The 24,223-nt window shown below is 42.7% G+C and overlaps 2 protein-coding genes across 3 annotated transcripts in view; one reads left to right on the top strand and one right to left on the bottom strand.

Annotated features, from left to right (window-relative positions):
• Positions 1-2,462, top strand: part of oys (oysgedart) — a 183,668-nt gene extending 181,206 nt beyond the window's left edge. For both annotated transcript variants that reach the window (XM_065230452.1, XM_065230453.1), the window contains exons 4-6: positions 16-358; positions 421-559; positions 619-2,462. In XM_065230452.1, coding sequence (XP_065086524.1) covers positions 16-358; positions 421-559; positions 619-1,850 — 1,714 coding nt within the window. In that variant the 3' untranslated portion in view covers positions 1,851-2,462. The remainder of the gene's footprint in view (positions 1-15; positions 359-420; positions 560-618) is intronic.
• A 7,606-nt stretch (positions 2,463-10,068) lies between these two features.
• On the bottom strand, positions 10,069-24,182 carry Cap-G (Chromosome associated protein G). The gene is made up of 6 exons (XM_065230315.1): positions 23,957-24,182; positions 14,601-15,403; positions 14,348-14,539; positions 12,840-14,283; positions 11,310-12,233; positions 10,069-11,250 (listed from the first exon to the last, which is right to left on the bottom strand). The coding sequence occupies exons 1-6, from the start codon at positions 24,113-24,115 to the stop codon at positions 10,162-10,164; spliced, it is 4,611 nt and encodes a 1,536-aa protein (XP_065086387.1). The 5' UTR covers positions 24,116-24,182; the 3' UTR covers positions 10,069-10,161.
• Between the last annotated feature and the right edge of the window lie 41 nt (positions 24,183-24,223).

Raw genomic sequence — 24,223 nt, 5'->3', positions numbered from 1 at the left:
TATTCATGATTTTAGAATCGTCATGGTCGTCGCCCTGGCGTACCTATCGTGCATCCATCTGCACCGGCAGTACTATGATTACGGTTCGTACTCGCTGGACATTACCGGTCCGTTGATGATCATCACCCAGAAGGTGACCAGCCTGGCGTTCAGCATCCACGATGGTTTCACGCGCGAGATGAAAGATCTCACCCACAGCCAACAGGAGCACGCGATCAAGAAACTTCCCTCGGCACTCGAGTTCTTCTCGTATACGCTGCACTTCCAGGGTCTGTTGGCGGGCCCGTTGGTCTTCTATAAGGACTACATCGACTTCATCGAGGGCTATAATATCCTCAAGCAGACGGCAGTTTCCAATGTTAGAAAAGTGTTTGTTGACAATCAGGTTATGGAACAAGACTCACCCGTTTCTTCTTTCAGGGAAAGTACGACGGCGAAAAGAAGATTGTCCACGAACCATCGCCAGTGAAAGTGGTCGTAAAGAAGGTTATTGCCAGTTTAGTATGCGCGCTGGTCTTTATAAAATTCGCCACTATATACCCGATCAAGGCTATGAAAGGTATGTGTGTGGGATTCCCTCCAAATGTTGTCCCTAAACCGTATTTGTTTTGATTTCAGAGGACGGCTTTATGGCAGCCTCTGGCTGTTTCTATTCGTTCTGGTACATGATGATGGCCACGACGGCCGTCCGTTTCAAGTACTACTTCGCCTGGCTGATGGCCGACGCCATCTGTAACAATTCCGGTCTCGGATTCAACGGTTACGAAAAGGATGGCGTGACTCCCCGCTGGGACATGGTGTCCAACATTGACGTTTGGGCGTTCGAGTTCGGCACCAACTTCCGCAACAGTATCAACGCCTGGAATACTGGCACGAACCGGTGGCTACGAATGCTGGTGTTCGAACGTGTTCCGAAGCGCTACGGCACGGTGCTAACATTCAGCCTGAGTGCCCTATGGCATGGATTCTATCCCGGATACTACATGACATTCGCTACGGGAGCGTTCATTGTGATGGCGGCTCGAGTCGCACGGAAGCTGTTCCGAGAGCACTTCCAGGACACGGCATTTAAACGGATATCTTACGACATTCTGACCTGTCTCGTAACGCGTGTTTTCATGGGATACGCCACGTTTCCATTCGTTTTGCTCGAGTTTAAGGCTGGTCTTCGTATGTACCTGAATGTTTTTATGTGCCTTCATCTAGTCTGTTTGATCACTGTATTTATTTTAACGAAATTTGTACCACGCGGTGAGCGGAAACGTTCGTCCGTCGCCACCGCCGTCATCACTACTTCCGGTGCTGTCGCATCGAATGATGGGGCAACCGATTCCACCTGCCAACAGTCGAAAAGCTTTGGCAACACCACCGGCGATCAGAACGGTTGGCAGAAACATACCGCCTCTACGGATAGAAACGGAACCACCGCCAATGGTAGTGCCACAGCAGCCGCCGTCACTGTCAACGGCCACCACTTGGAAACGAACGAACAACAACAAACTGCAGCAACTAGTAAGACTGAGAGGGAAAGTGATAATCTATCAAATCTAATCAAGGAAAAGTTCGAACAAGAAACGCGCAACATCGAAGAGCTGATCGATAAAACCGTTACCGGCATCGTCGAGTTGAAGGACGACCTGATGCGTATGAACGAGAATAACGAGATCTTTATCTCGGCGGAATCGCTTCGCAAACGTCAGCAGACCAAGGTTGAGAATCACAGCGGTTCCGACCACGGAGTCGGTGGAGGCGTCGATGCCTTCCTCAAGAAGGAAATCGACGCACTCAACGCAGCCGTACAGCAGGTAAACGTTTTACCGGCTGTTCTTAGTAATGGCCATGCCAAATAATATTCTTCCAGCCATCGGCACCACCAAGTCGAGTTGGATATTGTATAAGGTTTTTTGGGACATCGGACGCACATACAAAGCAACTCCGGGTTCGCTCGCGGTGATTCCCTGAACGCGCCCGGACGTAACCGATCCCTAATATATTTTCGAGTGGAGGTAATTTTTCCTCTCTTCCTTTTTATTACAAAAATTTAACATTGCTAAACACACACACACATACACACAGAAGAGATACACATACAAACCTAATTCAAGTGAGTAAATCGATAAGTGTGCGGATTTCCATAAGATTATAATGATAATGGTAACTAGATATTTCCAAATGAACAACAAAACGTTATGAAAGCTAATGAAACAAACTATTTGAAAAACAAAACAGAAACTAAAAAGCACACGCTCGAGGGACGTAGGAAGTGGGAGAAAAGATACCAAAAGGATTTTATTTGATAACGAGCAGACGATTATATAATGAAGAAAAATTAGCGATACTTTACCACAAAACTAAAACTCACTCACAAAAAAAAATGAAACAAGAACACACAAACTACTGTAAGAGAGATAAAGGAAAAAAAAAGAATAAAATTGTTGCGTGACATACGAGTAGTCGCCATAGCCGGTGTTATCCGTTTGCGAGGAACTTTAAAGAACAATCCAACCGTCGAAAGATAATTCCTGGAGGCGCATACAAGTATGAAGCAGGATGGTATGCGTGGGAGTGTTTTCTATGATTTAGCGACCATAGAAGACAGAGGTACTACACCAGCTCTTGATACATTCTTCTCATCCATGCGCCGTTTTCAAATACCCGACCAAAAATGATCGTTCAAAAATCCGAGTCTTCATCGAGCGTCGTCCACATCTCGTACCAATCTTGTCAGCATTTTCTAAATGGTACAATTAGTACAGAGCGAAGGTTACTAGACATCTTGGCGAGTCCGTAGTAAGCAAAATATTCCGGCAATAATACGGTTCTGAATGTCTCTGCTTCGGTTAGTATTCGACGTCAGCAATGATTAGATGTACACCAATTCATCCACCATCTATAACTCATCTCCATCGTTACTTATACTCAGTCGATAAAGGCGCAGCTAGAAAGCAAGACCATGCTATGGAGGTGGCTGGGTTCGACATCCCTGGGCATAAAGAGTATGATTGTACTAGCCACACAATTATACTAATGCAAAAATGGTACAGGCATGTGGAAGTGCATGTAGAACACTAAGTTGAGAGCACGTAATAAGCTAATTTGCGATAAACAATAAGCTTGAAATGCGAGGATGATGAAGAAGAAGAAGCTTATACGAGCTACGATGGATCGAGGATCGCGCCGTTCATGTTAAAGCACACCCGTTGTAAAACCCCTTCTAGTCTCTAGTGCAATGCCCCTACCCTGAGGTCAGTATCCAACTATTTAACGCTTTTGCTCCGATTCGTTTACAGGGTTTCCACTATCAAGAAAAACCTGGAAACTCAGGGAATCTCAGGGATTTTTGACGTAGACTACGTCTTACAGGAAGGTACTGGGGGTAAATCGAAAAGCTAACATTGCGACCGTCACGAAAATGTGTAAGGTTTTGAACGCTTATAACTTTGTCATTTATAGATGAAATTAAAATCCAAATACACCAATCAATAAGAAATCACTCTCGTAAGCTGTTACAATAAACGCTTTTTCAATTTTTCATAACAGCTGTTTTAAAAGTCATGAAATCAACGTTCTCCCCAAACCCAGTCCTGATAATCGAGTGCCATTTGGTTGCACATCGTGCTGCTTGAATCTGAAAAGTTATAAAACAGCGCTGCTAATGTGCCTGAACTCATTTTCGCTTCGGACGGCGGGTAAACAGGTAGCAGCAGCAGCAGTAAAAGTAGCAGCAGTAGGGAAGGCGGTTCCTGTCAAGCGCGCAGAGTTCGAGTTTTGCACCTCGAACTTTGCGCGTCGTTCCCGTCGAGATCACTGGCTGCTGGTAGCGGCGTCGCCTCGATGGGGCAAGCGCTCCTTGCCTGAATGATAACTACAAATCTCGATTACTTTTTCGAAAGGACATATCAGCTTTTGTAAACAACGCATTTTATCGTATAGCAGGGTTATTCGATAACTCATCTGTCACTTTTAACAACGAGTTAAATTTAACTCGCCCATTGCGACACAGCCTTGGAAGTAAAATTAGGTACTTACTTACCAATCAGGCTAAGGCCTTATTGTCCTCTGCTGTCCGAAGAAGTCGTCTCCACTCTACTCGATCCATGGCCACAGTTCGCCAGCCTCGTAGTCTGCGAAAGGTCCGCAGGTCACCTTCTACTTGGTCGATCCACCTAGCCCGCTGCGCGCCTTTTCTTCTTGTTCCTGTTGGGTCGCTTTCTAGAACCATTTTCACTGGGTCGTCGTGCGGCATTCTTACGACGTGCCCAGCCCACCGTAGTCGCCCAATTTTTGCAATGTGGACGATGGATGGTTCTCCCAGCAGCTGGTGCAATTCGTGGTTCATTCGCCTCCTCCACGTTCCGTCATTCATCTGCACTCCACCGTAGATGGTACGCAACACCTTCCGTTCGAAAACACCAAGGGCGCGTTGGTCCTCCACGAGCATAGTCCAGGTCTCGTAGCCGTAGAGGACCACCGATCTAATCAGCGTCTTGGAGCGTCCTCCGGAGTCCAAAGTAGGCACGATTCCCTGCCATAATGCGTCTTTGAATTTCTCTGCTGGTATCATTTTCGGCGGTCACCAGTGAGCCCAAATACACGAAATCATAGACCACCTCGATTTCGTCACCGTCAATCTGAACTCGGGGTGGGAGGCTAACATTGTCTTGCCTAGAACCTCTTCCTTTCATGTATTTTGTCTTTGATGCGTTGATGGTAAGTCCAATCCGTCTAACTTCAGCCTTCAGTCTGATGTACGTTTCCGCCATCATCTCAAAGTTCCTTGCCATAATGTCAATGTCATCGGCGAAGCCAAGGAGCTGGATGGACTTCCTGAATTTCGTGCCACTCGTGTCTATCCCAGCTCTTCTGATCACACCTTCTAACGCGATGTTGAACAGCAGACACGAAAGTCCATCACCCTGCCGTAACCCCCTTCGAGATTCAAAGGGACTCGAGAGTGTCCCCGACACTCGAACAACGCACATCACTCGATCCATCGTCGCCTTGACCAATCGCGTCAGTTTATCCGGAAGTCCGTACTCGTGCATAATCTGCCATAGCTGATCTCGATCGATTGTGTCGTATGCGGATTTGAAATCGATGAACAAATGATGTGTGGGCACGTTGTATTCGCGGCATTTCTGCAGAACCTGCCGAATCGCGAAAATTTGGTCCATGGTAGCGCGGGCACCCATGAATCCCGCCTGGCGCCTGGTATTGCCCCACGAACTCTCTTGCATATGGTGACAGACGGCGGCATAGAATTTGGGAGAGTACCTTGTAGGCAGCGCTCAGCAGTGTGATCGCGCGGTAGTTACAGCAATCCAACTTGTCGCCCTTTTTGTAGATTGGGTATACGACACCTTCCATCCACTCCTCCGGTAATATCTCCTCCTCCCAAATCTTGGCAATTATCCAGTGCAGCGCTCTAGCCAGTGCTTCACCACCGTATTTTAATAGCTCACTTGGTAGTTGATCTACACCAGTTGCTTTGTTGTTCTTCAGCCGACCAATCTCCTCGTCAACTTCTTGAAGATCGGGGGCCGGTAGCCTGTCGTCTTCTGCGCGTGCTCCAAGGTCTGTTGCCGTGCCACCTTCGTTTTCTGCTGCTTCACCGTTGAGGTGCTGGTCATAGTACTGCTTCCACCTCTCAATGACCTCACACTCGTTCGTGAGAAGGTTACCGTCCAAGTCCTTGCACATATCGGCTTGCGGCACGTAGCCTTTGCGCGAACTATTTAGCTTCTCGTAGAACTTCCGTGTGTCGTTTACGCGGTACAGATTTTCCATCGCCTCGCGATCTCGGTCTTCCTGCTGACGCTTCTTCCTTCGGAAAACCGAGTTTTGTCTGTTCCGCGCTTGTCTGTATCGCTCCACATTCAATCTCGTGCGGTGTTGCAGCATTCTCGCCCGTGCTGCATTCTTCTCCTCTACTAACAGTTTGCATTCGCCGTCAAACCAGTCATTTCTTCCGTCCGGGATTGCAGTACCTAGTGCCGCTGCAGCAGTACTACCTATGGCTGAACGGATGTCCATCCAGCCATCTTCAAGAGAAGCTGCGCCAAGCTGCTCTTCCGTGGGTAGTGCAACTTCCAGCTGCTGCGCGTAGTCCTGGGCAGGGGTTGAAACAGTTGACGTTTTTTACTACACTCGCTTCGTTGTCGTGCGCGACAGTCTGTTTGTATTCGAACACTCATGCTCTACCGTCGTCTCTCTCACACAACACGAGCGGTAGAATAACATTCGAGCTAAACGAAAATTATCAAAATAGCTATCATATGACATGTGTGATTTCGTTGTAATTCCTAAATTTGGTGTAAATCAAACCATTTCTGATCAGAAATATTATTACTAGGACATCATTGCTTGCTATTTTCAGAATTCACACAAGCACACCATCAGCAGCTCTTATTATGAGAAAAACTAAAATACATACATTCGTGACAGTCTTCGGCGACAGTGTCGTATGACAGAGCCTTTCATATGACATTTTAGTTTGGTACTGTACTATGATAGCTTGTTTTGCAAGTGTCGGAGGCAAAGGCAGTCAATTATCACAGAAAATGTGTCGACTACCGTGACCGCTTACAAGACTGGTCCTGGGCAACTCCGGCGTCCCGTAGTTGCTCAATGTTGGGTCCAGGCGTTCGACTTCGACGTGTGTTATGCACCGTCGAGAGTTTTGAGTGCATGCATATTGCAACTAGGTAGTGGTCCGAATCTATGTTCGCACTGCGGTTCGTGCGGACGTTGATAATGTCGGAGAAGAATTTCTCGTCCATTAGAACGTGATCGATTTGGTTTTCTGTGTGTTGGTCAGGTGATCTCCAGGTGGCTTTGTGGATATCCTTGCGGGGGAAAAAGGTACTTCGAACTACCATACCCCGGGAGGCTGCAAAATTCACGCATCGTTGGCCGTTGTCGTTCGATACGGCATGCAGGCTGTTTGGCCCGATTGCCGGTTTATACATTACCTCCCGTCCTACCTGAGCGTTCATGTCGCCGATGACGATTTTGACGTCCCGTTGCGAACAGCCGTCGTACACCTGCTCCAGCTGCGCATATAACGCTTCTTTCTCGTCGTCGGGTCTCCCTTCGTGTGAGCAGTGCACGTTGATGATACTGTAGTTGAAGAAACGACCCTTAATCCTCAACTTGCACATCCTCGCGTTGATCGGCTGCCAACCAATCACGCGTTGGCGCATCTTGCCCAGCACTACAAAGCCGGTTCCCAGCTCGTTGGTGGTGCCACAGCTTTGGTAGAAAGTAGCCGCTCGATGCCCGCTTTTCCATACCTTTTGTCCCGTCCAGCAAAGTTCCTGCAGTGCTACGACTTCGAAGTTGCGTGGTTGAAGTTCGTCATAGATTAACCTATCGCAACCCGGGAAGCCGAGCGATTTGCAGTTCCATGTTCCGAGTTTCCAACCGTAGTCCTTATTTCGTCGCGTAGGTCTGTGCCGATTGTTCCGATCCGTATTTCTTTCTTCGGTATTTGCAACTTTGTTTTTTTTTTCAGGGCGGCTTGTTGGGCCTGCCATAAATTACGTATACGCCATCCATAAATTACGTATATTTTTTTTACCAATTAACCCCCCTTCCCCCTCGGAGCGTGTTTTGCATTACACCTAATACATGGCCGGTCCCAACTTTTGAAACTCCTCTCCTCCCTATGAATGTTCCCTAATCATTGGGAAACACTGAAAATCAGCAACAAACCACACAACACGGGTTGTACATTTATGCGAAACTTCGGTATGGATAGTCAATATTTCGAGATCAGAACATTTTAGCTTGAAATCCCTCCATTTAATTCTCGGTGCATCTTTAATCTATTGATTGAAATAAAAAAAATCTTAGTATGGTTTTTTTATGATTTCGTGCGTTTTGTGAACGCACATTCATTATTTTGCATAAAAAAAACGGGAACGGGGTGTTTCTGTGGTGATAAAAAGGATTTTCATACACAGATTACAGTTTTCTGTACCAAGCACTGAAATTATCAGACGGTACCTCTATTTATGCTTTTAGATTAGCTATAAAAGTCCCTCCTACTTGGAAAATTATGCTATAGAACGGTTTATACAACCCCAGTTTTTTTTTTGCTGATGGGGGCGAGGCATAGCAAGCCATTCGATTGCATAATTCTTCAAGTAGGAGGGACTTGCAATGCTTATCTCTAAGCATAAATAGAGGTACCGTCGAGTTTTTTTTCAGTGCTAGGTTCTGAAATTCGACAATGGGCGTTCAAAAGGGCCTACTTGTAATGTTCGATTCTCTGCATCGATTTTCTGTTTACATTGCTACAGCTAAGCGAAACAATTCAAGCTGAACATTGCATTAGGTCCTAACGTCCTAAGTAACACTCTCAAGATTCTCTTCGTCGACTTTCTCCTTGAATCCACTCGGCCCAGGTATTTTCAGCACACATATCGATAAAAGAAGTTTTTATCTAGCATCTAATACGACAAACACAACAAGAAACGATTCTGTGCTCAAGTTATTAAGACTGTGTTCCATTTGGTGAATTTTTACTTAAATTTGACAGATGGAAAACTTTCAAATAAACCTGCTATTCCAGCAGACTTATTTCAGACAGACAACGAATCAATTTTGACAGACGCTTTCTCGAAAATCGGCCAATCAACAAGTGTCAAATCTAAGTGAAAATTTTCCAAATGGAACACAGCCTTAGTATTTTTTTTATTTGTGCAATCGGTAGATAAAAGATGTACCGAGAACTTATTGGAGGCCTTCATGGCTAATTGATATCATCCCGATCAACTATGAAAAGTTGCATAACATTGGTGCAAAATTGTGCACTCCGTTTTTGTGTGTGCATTTATTTTTAGCGTTTTGAAGTTGAATCGCTGAGGAAACCTTATTTCTGATCAATCTCATAACCACATAAAAATTTCATGAGTACAGATATCACAAAACTTAAAACAAAGAAACTGGAACTTCACGTTTGTTGTACTGCCGTTCTACGCATATCAGTCCCATGTTTCAAAAGTTGCTTCTGAGAAAATGGCGAATAATGTTTCGAATAATTTCTGCTCATTGGAAGAAATATACGTTAAAATAAGTTAGCGTATTGTTCACATTTCAACAGAATCAATATGTTTTAGTGAAAACTATAGAAATTACCTTCAATGAAATCAGTCAAGCCTATTTTTATACGAACAATATTTAATGGGACTGTTATGCCTAGAAATTTGCACTAAAGTAGGAAATTCTACGCATGTTAGTCCCACTAGGAACTGTTACTGTCAGTGTTGCTTTGATGGCCACGTTGCGTTTGACGTCTTTACTCTTGTGACCCTACACGATTGCTTTTATTGACAATAATCGTATTGTCAATACATTCTATATTGACGTCAATATATCGAGATTGACAATATTTCTGTATTCACATCATCAATATTATTGTCAATCAGATTTACAATGAAGAACTAGAATACTGAATAACACCACTCTATGCTGTCTACGTTTCTTGAATCATTATTCAATCATAAAAGTGCTATTCCAAGGCCATTATCGTAAATACTCATTTAATTTATTATCTGAGTTAGTCAGGCTGTTAAGAAAACAATAAAGAACAAGAACTACAAGTGATCAGAAAAAAATCATCTTCATTTGAACGCTTGGAGATGGGACACAACCTGTACATCCGAGCGCTGAAGTGACCAATTGAAACCACTACCTGTCGAGTAAACCTCGTTCTTTGGGCGGATATGATGCAGCGAGCCGTTGCCTAACAAGAGGGTCACAGCTTTGAAAGATACCATAACTTCGTCCTCATTGATGTTTCATAATGACTGTGACTGCTGGGCGAATCCCTGCGTGCTACTCATTCTGATCAATTGAGAAACTGTTTCGGTATTCGGTACAACTAGGTATATTTGTATATGTATATATATAAAGCTACCTGTTGTGGCATTGATGGTACGTTATCTCATGGGATTGCCATGCTATCTAAATTTTTCGGTGATCAATGTTCTGGTCTCAGAAAGAAGAATGTCCAGCGGTTAGAAAATATATTTGTTTTTATTATTAAAGTAAATGGCATTAGCTACGAACAATACACTCAGAAAAAAAATCTTGACACATTTTCCACCAGGTATTAGACCACCGAAACCACAATAGACTTTAATCAACACCTAATCTCTACTTTTTAGTTGCTTTCCGGGCTGGTCTCGTCGGATTCGCAGGGATTTTTGTGTCAGTACCGGCGCTCAGTGGCGTTAGTGCCGTCCGCTTGGTACGCACCGGACTTGCCGCCGACGAATCAGTACTACTGATCAACGAAACCGACAGCTTCCCCGGCGATGATCTGGAACTGCGAGTAACCATGGTACGCTTCACTAGGTTTTTGGAGCTAGAGCTTTCGCCGACGCTGGTGGTGCTTCCGCTGCCGAGGCTGGTCCGAGACTTGGTGGATACGGATGTGGATGATGTTGAAGCAGCTGGGGAATCCTGAGGGGTTTTCTGACGGGAAGGAGTGGATTTCCCCGAAGGTGCGGTTTTAGTGACCGAACGTGTTGAGGTTTTGCTAGCAGTGGAAGCAGAGCTGTTGTTTTTTTCCAACGATCTTCGAGTTGTTCGAGAGGGTAGTGGCGGTGATTTGGAAGAGGTGGTCTTTTCCGAATAGGATTTTTCGGCTGACTTTTTCTCAGTCGTTCGGTTTGTGGTGTCTTTCTTGGACGACACAATTGCAGGGGAATCGTCTTTGTTCGGGTTCCTTCTGCTGGTTCTTAAAGCAGAAGAATGAGTTTTTGCTTCTTCAGCTTTCTTCGTAGCTGTGGTCGATTGATTTCTATTCGACGATTTGGGCTTTTCTGCTGATTCTTTCGGTTTGTTGGCCGCTTCTTTCTTGGCGGAATCAGTTTTTTCTTGATTCAGCTCTAGCCTCCGGGCAGTTTTAATTGCAACAGTAGAAGTCACTGGTTCATCTTTATCCTTCTTCTTAGATTTTTCGGAAGTTTTACCGTCATCATCAATGGAGCTACGAGTTCTCCTTCTTGCCTGGGGGCTCTTCTCCAGCGGTTCAATGCCAGCCAGACTTCCTCCCATAGCTCCTTTACTCCCGCTGGTTACGTCCGTGAGGGACCTTCTAGTCATTACTTTCGCGCTGATGACCTCCTTTAGAGCAGTGTTTCGCGTTCGATGCTGATCGTACTTGATGGCACTTTGCGACTTGGTAATTGACTTGGCCGAAGCTAGTGGGCGTAAGATCGAATGGTCCCGGCGACTGGTCTGGAAGTGTTGTAGAGGTTAATCAGAAAAATAGTACTTACTCAATTAATTGACTTTACCACTATATTAGGTGAAGAATCGACAATTTCATCCTCTATAGAGCTATCGGATATCTTTCTCTTGGAAAGCGTTCGTTGAATTGGCGTACACTGTTCTTCCATGGGACGCTGCGTCTCTGGAATCTCCAGATGCAGAATCGAGCTGTCCCCATCAAGGGTAGATATTCCGGAAATATCCTGCGTCGAGGGAATGGCAAAAGATTCCTCCGCTCCTGCGGCTGCAACTGCGTCTTCCTCTTCCGAAAATTCCGATTCATCGCTCTCCTTCTCGGTGTCCCTGTCTATGTCGCTGGATTGTTGGGCTTTCTTTTCCGCAGCAGCTTTCTGCTGCTGTTGGCGTAAATTCTTTACAGCGCTGGCATCCGGAACCTTGAAAACGTTTCTGACCACGGCGCCTTCGGATGCGTTCATTGATTTGCGAAGGGATTTCATTCCGGTTGTGTTTTCTGCTCCAAAAGTGGTAGGAGTTTGGGGAACGGTCAGGCAAACCGGTTCGGGAGCAGCACTGGATTTTGCCGGGGAGGATGCAGCTAGTACATTGACATCTTTCTGCAGTGAAGATTTGTTGAACTGAGGCACTTCCTTGGGATCTTTGGGAAGGGTCGGTTCTTCTTCCTCCAAGGCGACCTCCGGATGTTCTTCGGGTTCCGAAAGATGATCGGTATCGTGCTCTTCGGCGATGGCTACCGGTGGAGCTCGAGATGAGGAGAATGTGAGTGATTCCCGGTAGGTGCCCTGAAGCATCTCTTCGAAGTCCTTGAGATTCTTGATAATCTTCACGTCGAGCGATTTCTCCAGAAGGATCTGTTCGATACAATTGTTGATGTCGTTCTTAAGTACCGCGTCGTCGGAGATTTCCAGAGTAAGGAGCTCTTTACTGAGCAGCTTGAGCAGATCTTTGTAATTTAAGTTGTCCAGCATGACCTGAAATGAGGTGTTGAATGTAAAGATTTGAATTGTTGGAATAAGAACTTGCTTTCATTTGCTATTAGACGTTGAAAGGCATGTCGAGTATTTATTTTCTCAAAGCATACTATACGCGAATAGGTAATAACAGCAATGAAACCTACGTTTGCAGATGAAAAACCTGTATAATATCAACTTTCAAGTTAAAGTTGAATATTGGGAGGGGAAATATATTTTATGATAACCTTGAAACCAAGCGCTTTATATGTGGACTAGCTGACTGTAAGACAATCAAAGGTGAAGCAATCAAGGTTTTTAAGGAAAAATTGTGCCTCTCTTAGCTTAGTCGGTAAAGGCGCAGCTATAAAGTAAGACCATGCTGGAGGCGGCTGGGTTCGATTCCCGGTCTGGTCTAGGAATTTTTCGAGTTGAAACGTTTCTCGATTTCCCTGGGCACAGAGTATGATTATACTAATGCAAAAATAGTAAAGGCTCAGAAAGCTCTTAATTAACAACTGTGGAAGTACTCAAAGAACACAAAGTTGAAGGCCGACTTTAAGTCCTAATAGACACGTAATAAAGCCAAAGATGAAGAAGGAAAAATAATTGTATGCATGCTTTTACCTGAAGGAACGATATCGCGATTGTATTGTGCGGATTCAGTCCCGGACTGCAGAAGACCGGTTTTGTGGAATCGATTACAAACTTCAGCACGTGCTCCGGTTTCACCTCCTGCAGCGGACTGTCGTTCGGCGACTCCAGAATGGTAAACAGCGTGTGCAGTAGAGCCTTCTGTAGAATCTCTTGGCGTTTTTTCTTGATCAGACATTCGAAAAAGATGCCCAAAATTTGTTGCGTTTTCGATTCAGTGGTTGGATTGAAGTACTTGAGCAACAGCTTGGACATGATGTCCTGTGAGGTGCAGTGGCCATGGAGAATCAACCGACAGAAGCCGTCCACGATGGCTGAGCAGATCACGTTGTCCTCACAGGTTTCGAAAAAGTGCGTCATCATACGCATCAAATCGACACCCGTTCCGGTGTTGGATGTACTCGCCTCATCATCCTGATCGAGGTAATCCCTCGTGTTGAACAACTGGCGAGTGTTTTTCCTCGCCTCATCTTTCTTGGCTTCGACGTCAAAATGTTCAAACCCATAATGGTCCATCAGTTCAAAGATACCTTCGATCGACGTTTGCCAAATTCTCGTACAATGATTGCGGAAAAACTGCTGATACAGCAACTGGAATGTTTCCTTGGACAGTCCATCGTACAGCATACTGAAAGCCACGGAACAACGCAAAGCCCAATCCCTAGTGGCAATCTCAGCCGATTCCACGTAGCGGCTGATGAAGGACTTGTACAAATCGCACACGATCGGAGTCAACGATAGCACCGTCGAATTGTTAACCAGATAGAACGATATTTGCAGACACTTGTTGATTGTCGCGTTGGTGATCTTCTTCGGCTTCAGCATCGACTCTCGGAACAGCGAAGATCCCTCGCTGGATGACGAAACCGCAAACAGAATCGGTTTCAAGAGCGTAGCATACTCTTCATTCGCTGCATGCAGCTGTTCGGCTACCTTTTGCGCACCAGTGTAGTCCTTCTGATTGACCTTCTCCATTTCCTGTTCCTTCAGATCCATGATCGTCAACCGCAAATGACTGATCTTCATCTGAAGGCTCTTGTCGGGATTCTTCTCCAGATACTCCTCCACCAACGAGCGGGACGAATGGGAAACATCCGTCCGCGAAGGTTCCAGTACGCTGTTGATCAAATCGACGAAAAATTTAAAACGCATTTCCACGTCGCCGATGAGGCGCTCGAAGATCGATAGAATGATCTTAACGTTGTCTTCGTCCAATTCACAGCAGCAAAGCGCCTCCGCCAGGATCTTCTTCAACGTTTCCCGCCCGAATTCGTCACCGTAGTCGTACGAGTCGACAATCTCTAGCAAGATTTGCAGCATCGATTGGAAGTACATCTTCTGCATCTTGTCGGTAATCATGGACGGATCGTCCGCCAACATGCGAATGTAGTTGCACAACGAGGGGTTCTCAGCAAATCTGTAGTATTGAAATCAACCAATTAGCATTTCAGGGCAGAACGTAATAAAAAAAAAAAACTTACACTTTAATATAGTTGCAGAACGTCGACAGATCCACCATCAGATTGTCCAACTCATCCGATTCCGTCTTTTGCAGGAACTCCAACAGCGCTTGCCAGCAGATAGCCGTTTCGATGGTTAAATTCTCCAGCGGTACGGTTTTGTCATCCTCCCGAAGCCCCAACACGGTCATGGCGTCATTGATGCCGTATTTCCTGAAACGTTCAAAACAATTCTCAAAACGCGCATTCAAATAAGATTTCCAATAATCCTTACGAGAAAATTTCAAACAGTGCCAACTTCCCGGTATTGCGAAATCGCTCCAGCTCTTTCTCATCGGCATCGATCTTCAGAGCCTTGACGAACGCCACGTAGTCCTTCTGGTACGATTCGAACCACTGCGGAATCATAACATTCTTAACGACCTTCCTGACCGCCTCGGAATGATCGTTCAACCCTTGCTCCAGGAACGTCAACCTCTGAGCCACCTTATACTGCTTGACCGGATAGCTACTCATCTGCATGTACGTATGCCGACGAACCCTTTCCTCCACGTCCCACAGCCGCTCTATAATGTACGGAATGGTCCGGTAGTTTCGACCCAACGAAGAGATGATCGTTTGCCGCACCTTCGGCGACGGATCCGTATCCAGATGGTAGATGTACGTCCGAAAAACGCAATCTTCCGGATCGTCCGGGTTCTGCAGTCGCTGTAGGGCCAGCACCGCCTGGACGCGTACGTTCGGTGCCACATCGCGCATTCGTTCCAGCATGTAGCGTAGGATCTTGTCGCAGATGTCGTCGTCCAACGATGCTTCCGGGCCCATCGCATTCAGCACCAGGTTGACGAACTGACAGATACGGAATCGCACAATCGCTGAAGGACTGATGGTGTTCAATAGCCATTCGAATGCCATAATGATGATCGGATGGGTCACCTCCTGCTCGCTGTGGTCGGGGTCTGCGATGAATTTGGCACACAGCTTGAGCCGATTGTTGGCATATTCGTTCGTTTCGTCATGTTGCATGGCACCCTTCAGGGATTGGATGAAGGACCGCATGAAAGATTCATGGGTGACCTGAGGGGGGAGAAGGTAGAAGATGGGAAAAGGTGAAGTTGCAACGGACCTTTGATGGAATTCCTGGATTTTAGTGAATACGATTCTTATATGTGAGGGCAAGAAATTATGTATCTGGAGCTTTTAATTCGGCAGGATTTTGTTTTCGAAAGGTCTAACTGGCAATGGGGTCTTATTTGTTAACTAAAGGCTAGGTTTCATACAGTCTCCGTTCACATTCGTCATCGGTCCTCATTGGAAGTATTGCAAAGTTCTCAAGAAGTTATTAACTAGGTCACCAGGCATGACTTTTTTAGACCTATTAAGCTTAAACTTAAAACTATTTTCGTTGGCATCGCTATGAGTGTTTGTGGGGCCTCCCTTAGCTCAGTCGGTAAAGACGCAGCTACAAAGCAAGACCATGCTGGAGGTGGTTGGGTTCGATTCCCGGTCCGGTCTAGGAATTTTTCGGGTTGGACAAAACCACAATCCACAATCCATAGGGGTTTTCGCTGCGAATAAGATTAGATGTAATGTGTTTTGTTACATTGAAAGGATTAATGGAGCAAAAAAAAATACGTACAGATTTTCAAAATGTAGCATGTCACACAATCTTCGAACCTATTAACTTAGCAGCAACACTCAACAGTGATGCCATTTTATTTTATTTATTCTTTGTTCTACTCTAACGTGCCGAACAATGTGCCATCCCGGTGGAAACTAACGATTTAAAATTGGCTCACTACTTGATTAGCCTATTGGTCCCAAGTACATCTATAAGCGTACTCCATTTTAGTCGAAATTCTACTACACTACGTTTTTTTTTTTTTTTTCTCCCTTTTTATGGCACAGACCTGTTGGTCCATATTAGAGTACACTACGTTTGTTGTGATTCGCTATGAAAGTTTGACAGATTAAATGAGGGGTTCGTGGATTTTCCTATGTTTCGAGGGGTGAATCGATTTGCTTGGGACCGAAGATAGTACCAGAGCTGAGCCAAAAAGTTGAGCACCTTTCTTTGGGACCTTTTGGTCTTAGAGTTGCCTCTATGGTGCCATGCTGTGTTTTGGCAAAGTGTGCAGAATTGATTACCCCTTGCTACAGCGATGATTACACGATCAATCTCGCTGTTTCGTCGTTCCTAGCAGTGTCTGTTTTTATCATTTCAAGAGCCACATGCTAAAAGGGTATACAAGCTTTTTATAAACAAACATTTGTAGGCCCTTTTCTCGCCCACCGAGGGTCGCCCACGCAAACCTACAACATCATCGGGAAGGGGAAAGTATCCCTTACCATGTGATGTTCATGCTTTTCGTGGGCGAGCAAAGAGAATAAGAAGGTTTGTTCACAGAAAGCTTGATGACCTTTTCACATGTTGTTCTTGATTTACCATCACACGCAAGAAGTACCGCTATAACCCAGTATAGATGAATTGCGTTTGTTTTGACAATCTTCGCTGTCACGTAAGAGTGAAATGAAACTATGTTCTTTTTGAAAATCTTCCTTTCTAAAAAATCTAAAAAGACATTTAATAAAACAATTAATTTTTTTCTAATTCCATGTAAACAAATCACCGTCGGATGAAAAAAAAAAGTGAGGTTAACCCGACTGTGCAGCCAGCGACGAACCGACGTGACAGCTCACATAAGCTACTTTTAAATTCGTGCCCAAGACGCCATATTTAAAATACGTTAAACACTACCGACATCTACTCATCCGATCGCGTCATACCATGAGCAAGGACACGTACCCACGTGAAATTTATATTGCCTTGGTTTGCGTATCACCTCGTTTGACAGATCTGATCGCCCGTTTGAAAGTTCGAATCGCTCGTTTCACATCTCGAATTGTGGACAAACGAAATGCTCCTGTGGCATATCGGTTCGTCGGTGGTGTAGCCATGTGTAGCTCCCTATTGACCAATGCACGGAATGAACTGCAAGAACAAATTTGACGTTTGAAAGGTGCTGTGTTTACTAAAAATTAACACATGACGTTATGCTCGCGTAACTTTATAAAATGGCCTATCAACTGTTTTAAACAACCTGTTAGGCCCACACTGAAACAAATCGACATGTACCGTTTATTGGATCCATCTTATAACATAGCAATGTCAGCAGATTTATTCATTCTATGTGATGATTGATAGATTCCATTGGATTATCACTTAAAAACTATGACTGCGATATGGAATGATTTCTATCGTAATTTCACATACTTAGTACTTGATAATACTTTGCTTCGAACGTGGTTAGCGATAGGTAATAAGTATATGAATATTGTCTGATATATTTCATGGTGAAAAACTGTTGATATGTTATGGGTGGGAACAGACATCTAGAAACTAATGGAAAATCATATAAGTTTGCACTATGAGAAAATCCAGTAAAATATACCTGTTTTCATGATGAATATTGCTCACTAAAATGTATATCTTATAAGATAATGATGTATATTTTATTGGAGTTGCTTTTAATGATTTTTGACGTTTGTTGATATGTCGCGTGTAAACAGACATGAAGAAACTATTGGACTGTCATTTAACTTTGCAGTTCAGGAAAACATGTATATCTCATTGGAATAGCTTCCTTTGATTTTTGAGGTTTAAAGATTGTAAACAGATCCATCCCAATCATTTAATAGTCATATAGATATGCCTTTTAAGAAATCCAACAGCAAACGTTTGTTTTTGCATGTTTTTCTGGGCTGAATATCGCTCCCAATAAAATACATCTTACATGATTGTTCTTTATAAATTATTGAAACAATTTTCAACGATGTTATCGTACACTCATTAAAATGATTAGTTGAACTAAATACTACTAACAACAATGATACTGTATTGAATAATCTTTGTTTGTTTCCGGAAAAGAATGTATTGAGATTGAAAAAAAAAATGATTCTACTGCAATATTTACTTTGCTATGATTCTAATTGTAAGCCTTCTACACGGCTAATTCAGATTCCAGCCCTAGTACTCGAACTTCATGAACCAGTTACATCAACTTATATAATTTAGTCGTTGATTTATTGCACACAGGTGCATTAAGAAAGATTTGAACAAACCACACCACCGAAACGGAACATAAATTTGTCAGTGCTATTTGTCTTCACTCTAGCAAAACGAGCATAACGTTGCACTGCATTCCATGTCGGGAGAGCTGTTCTTACTTCATGCTATTTGAACGAGCTCAATCTTGAAGTCAGTCGTGGCCCAGTGAAATCGAGCGCAGACACCGAAAGCATCACACCTCAACAGCCCTTGATCGAATCCCAAATCAGCTACAATAAAAAAAGGCACAACTGTGAAAGCTCCCACTGCCTGATGTTTATTTTTCGATTTATTTTTAGAAATCGATTAAATATATGTGTCAAAAGAAGAAGTAAATTTCATGTGACTTTCACACAAACTTTACTTCGATTGATTTATGACACATATATTATATTGTGGTGAAAAGTGTAGCTTATGCTTATGGGTTTCAAATCCATTTCAGTTAATTATTATAATTTGATCGATTTTCATTTATCATAGGACGATCATATAGAAGTTACCAAATTATCAGCATTGTAAATGTATCAGATATTCATATAGAATTTACCTGGCACATTTTCAATCATATAATTTTCAATGGATTATCTTATAGCGCAAATTTAAAAGATTTCCACATAACAGGAATATGTCATATTGGTTCAGTGCATTTCACGCGAACCAAAGAACGCCCACGCAAACCAATACCAATATCGGGAAGGAGACTTGAATCGACTAACAGGCAAAGGTAAACAAACCACCACTGCGCATCGTTCGTTCAAAAAACCTAAAAAAAAACCATTAAACCCGATATCAAAAACGTGAGGTTAACCCGACGGTGCAGCTTCTTATTCACCAGTGCTTGATTATCCAACCCAAAATTGTCAAAATTAGAAGCGATCCTCAAAAGCAAAATAATCAAGGAGGTGAAACGTGACACCCATATGTCTACTAATAACAAGTAGCTATAGCGAGATTGATATGTGAGCACGTTCTTATGCTAGCTACGAAAAGATGGCAGCGTGTCAGGCCGTTGAAAATAATCAATTTAATTTTGGGCAAAATGATTATTTTGAATATTGTTGACCCCAGAGACTAAAACCTCGATACTATCATCAGCTCAGCATGAGGCAATAATTTTCCATCGATCCATCGAACCAACACAACACGTTCTACAGCGTTATATTTGTGTAAAATGAAAAAAATCAAACCCACCAAGATGAAGACGAATATTAATATTGACAAAAACATAGGCGATAATGAAGATCCAGCCACGAAGGGACAAACACAAATCTAGACCAACAATTGAAATAGGCGGACCAACCAAACGTAAACAATGGCTTTAAACTCAAAATTCTCGAGAATTAAAATACTCCCACACAAACTAATGTCGTTTTCGTTTTTGCGGTGTAGCACTGGTGTAGTGTAAGCAGGAATAAGCGCGAGGCTTTGACAGCTCAACATCATTTATTTGTAAACAAAGGTGCATCCTATATCTACACCCTAAAATATTTCGTTGTACGACAGTGTAGCACCGGTGTAGCTACACCGCAAAATCGAAAACGACATAACAATGTCATTCGATAAAGGAAGTTTGCTCTATCAGATGATTATGTTAGATTCCTTGGATGTGCTTTGATTCTCGAGGAATTTGCTTTTAAAGCTATTGTTTACGTTTGGTTGTTCCGCCTATTTCAATTGTTGGTCTAGAAATTATGACTTCGATACTCAAAGGTTCTTCTTCGTCTTCTTCATTCCTTTATTTAACGTCGCTCTCTGTTTCGCAATCTAGTGCCAATTACCAACGGACATTGATGGCAATCGAATGTGCAGGAAGGCAGCTTCCACACCTGCGTAGGATATCTCACCCGTTCAACACACATGGGCCGGGACCAACGGCTTTACTTTCCTTCCTAACGAAGACGTGACCAGATATTTGCATGCCTCAGAAAAATCTCACCGACCTCGGCTGGGATTGAATCGATTGAACCCAGACCCATTGGGGTGAGAAAGCAGTCACGGTTACCACTAAACCTAAGAGGAAGATAAGACAACTGGCTTCTTACTTTTTTTTTATCTCTATCTCTATCTTACACACTTCAAATCGGAAAATCACGAGCTGGTTCGCGTTTGACAGAAAAGTGGTTCGTTTTTGCCCTCGTATCAACCGGTGGAATCTAACGATTTCAAATTGGCTCACTACTTGACTAGCCTATTGGTCCCAAGCAAATCGATGAACGTACCCAATTCTAGTCGAAATTTTAGTACTACACTATGTTTTTTTTTATCAAGGGGGGAGGTGGCTGTCAAATACGAAAAATCGTCGTTTATCTCGCATTGATGTCAATTATACAAGGTCTGGCCCAACCGGCTTATTGATATTAGTGAAATGTGGAAATGTTTAGTGGTGTTCGTATTTCATCGCAATTTTTCTCTTTTTACACGAAACAGCTGTTTTCTGTGACGACACGTCTGCCATTCGCAGTATGGAATGTTGTGCTGCCGTGACATCGTCATTGGCTTGTTCAGCAATGTTTACAACATTTTTGCTTCTTACACCAGCAAGCTGCCTGTTGTTCCAGACCTTGTATGATTGACATAGACCTCGCATACTGGTTCCAAACGTAAACAAGCCATAAGAAACCTACAGGGTTTGTTTACGTTTGCAACCAATTTCATACAAGAATGATCAGTAGGCTGATGTGACAGCACGTCCCCCCCCCCCCGTCCCAGGTTTTGATTCGCTATGAAAGTTTGACAGATAAAATGAGGGGTTCGTGGATTTTCCTATGCTTCGAGGGGTGCATCGATTAGCTTGGGACCGAAGTCAGTACCAGAGCTGAGCCAAAAAGTTGAGCTCGTTTTTTCGGGTCTTAGAGTTACCTCTATGCACGTATTGTCTCCTCTTCCTCTTAGCACTAAACCACCGGCACCGGCATAGACCTTTTTGACGTTTAATCGTCTTTCTCTATCTAGCGCACATGGATGAAAGAATGGTGGAAGAACACCTCAAAAATTCAAAATTTCCCTGCTGCTTGCTACAAATATTGGACGGTAATTTTATTCATTTACATTAATTTATTTATGATTATATCAGTGCTAACATTTGAAAACGGCACAAAAGCCATTTGTAAACAAATGGTTTGTGGGCCCTTTACTCACTACTTGAAGTACACCCACGCGACACAACAGCAACATCGGGTAGGGGAAATTTTCCCCTTCCTGACGATGCTGTTGGTTTGCGTGGGCGTTCTTCGGGTAGCGAGTAAAGGGCCCACAAACCATTTGTTTACAAATGGCTTTTGCGCCGTTTTCAAATGTTAGCACTGATATGTAGTATTTTGAGTCTGCAACAGTTATTAATATTTTGACAGAAATATAAAAATCTCATTAACATTTTTACCTATACTATTTATTTTTAGTAGTCAATAATTTGCAATTTTATGCCTAGATATAAGTATCAATTTAAACACGTGGAATTTATATCTGTTCGATGAAATTGCATAATATTGACTGCTTTTACATATAAGTTCCCTTATCCTCATTCAAAATTCACGTAAAAACTACGTGAAAAGCATTTTAAACAAAACGGAATATCACGTAAAAGTTACCAGTTTTCCAGTAGTTTTCACCTCGATTTCACGTAAGCAGTACGTGGAAATCAGGTCTTATTTACCTGAATAATTACGTAGATAATCGAAGCTGAGTTTTAGTCGGCTACGTGCAATTCCGGTAAAAGTTACGTGAAAAATAGGGTGGACGAAAACCACCTATGTTTTCACGTAAATCGGACGTGACGATTTTTCAGAGTGTAGTAATGGAATCTTTTAACATTCGAACCTACACACTTAGAAAATAATACGAACTCGGTTTAATTTTCTACCGAACCACTTCGGCTACCAACCGAATAATTTGTTAAATATGTTGTCAGGCTCTACACACTATTTTTATATACAGGTCGGGCTCGATTATCCGGAGACTTGATTATCCGGAGTCTCGATTATACGGGGTTCGATTATCCGGAATTTTAGACTCGATTATCCGGAGTATTTTTTTTTGCGTTTTTTTTTGTTTTTATCAGACATTTGAAATAATTTAGTATCATAATATACAATATGATAACAGGTTGAACTCGATTATGCGGAGACTCGATTATCCGGGATTCGATTATCCGGAATTTTAGACTCGATTATCCGGAGTATTTTTTTTAGTTAAAAACTAATTAAATAATAATAATAGTATAATAAAATGCAGACATTTGAAATAATTTTGTATTATAATATGCAATATGATTATTTTAACAATCGTTAAGAGGAGGGGCAGATTTTTAATTTTTTTTCTTGTGATTCGATTATCCGGAGGATTTGATTATCCGGAGTGAAAAAAATCGATACTCCGGATAATCGAGTCCGACCTGTAGCTGGAAACTGAATGATGACGGTAACTCATAATTGGTGACTTTTTACTAAAATTTGACTCTACGAATATAAATTAGAATGTTCGAAAAAATCGTCGAATTTTCGAGAAGATGTTTGTCAAAATTGATTCCTTGTCTCCGGAGTGATTTGAGATTTGGGCGTAAACAAACACGTCAATCACCGTTTTTTTCGTTTTTAAAACCTCAATCTCGTAAACAAGCTATGCCAGATGAAAGAGGAATAGTTTCTTCACCTCATAGTGCTATTAGTTTTCGAAATTGAGCTTTCATTTGCGAGAAATCGGCAATTAACGTGTTTGTTTACAAATGCAATTACGCCCAAAATCTCAAATCACTCCGGGTCTGTCAGAAATAAGTCCGGTGTAATAGCAGGTTTATTTAAAAAATTTCCATCTGTCAAATTTAAGTGAAGATTCACCAAATGGAACACAGCCTAAGTGTGTATCGTATTACTTTTGTTACAATTTGCTTAAGTGAAGGGTTTTTAAACAATATATGTATACTATACTTTCTTGACCTGGCAAAATAGTCAACTACAAGCTAACGTAACTATCATAAATGGGTATTGGGGAAACGCACCTATTTTGGCCATGTTTTGACGATATTTTACGTTGTTTATAAGTTTAAGATCATGAGTTGTGTTAAGATTGTTGATTCAATTCATATTTATCGGGTGCATATTCTAGCATAAGGTCCCAACTGCAATGATCGATTATCTTCTACGATTTATCTTTTGTCAATAACTTTGTTGTATTAATGTTTTATGTTGCTTTTGCTATCTAATGCTTCCTTTTACTGTATTATATTGGAAACAAATTGAAAACACTTAGCACAAAGAGAAAATCGTTATAGTTCGTCGGTGGTTATAGGCCCTGATGATTCTGAACGAAGATTGTGATTTAATTGTTTGTCTGAGGAATGGCCAAAACTGGTGCACTTACCTTCTCCATTACACATGCACCCTGGTATTGAATAAAATTATTTTTTTTTAATTATTTTTGCGAGCGTCAAAGTATTACCGATGTGCATTATGTGAATACTCTTAATCTTGCTTGTTGTGTATTCTAGGCATTTAAAATTTGTATTTATTATTTATCTAATAACCCACCGTCGGATAGATGTTCTTCAGCTCTTTGATCAACTTTACGTGGTTTGTTTCGCTTCCCTGCGCGTTGAGAATGGTCTGGATGACGACAACGCTGAACTTGGCCTTCTCCGGCGAAGTACACGGGACCACCACTTTTATTTTACGCTTGCGAGGTGCCATTTCACTGTTAACTATTTTTCTACGATATTTAGGCACTATCAATGCAATTTTAGTAAAAATGCTACAAGTGACGCCGTTAGCGGTTTAATTTTTTTGGCTTGTGTTTTG

This window comes from Ochlerotatus camptorhynchus, unplaced genomic scaffold (genome assembly GCF_037179485.1).
Source record: "Ochlerotatus camptorhynchus isolate MF236.1 unplaced genomic scaffold, CSIRO-AGI_Acam_v1.1 ptg000330l, whole genome shotgun sequence".
In the NCBI taxonomy this organism is placed as follows: Eukaryota; Metazoa; Arthropoda; class Insecta; order Diptera; family Culicidae; genus Ochlerotatus; species Ochlerotatus camptorhynchus.
Note: the sequence above shows the minus strand (reverse complement) of the source record. Positions and strands in the feature narration are given on the sequence as shown.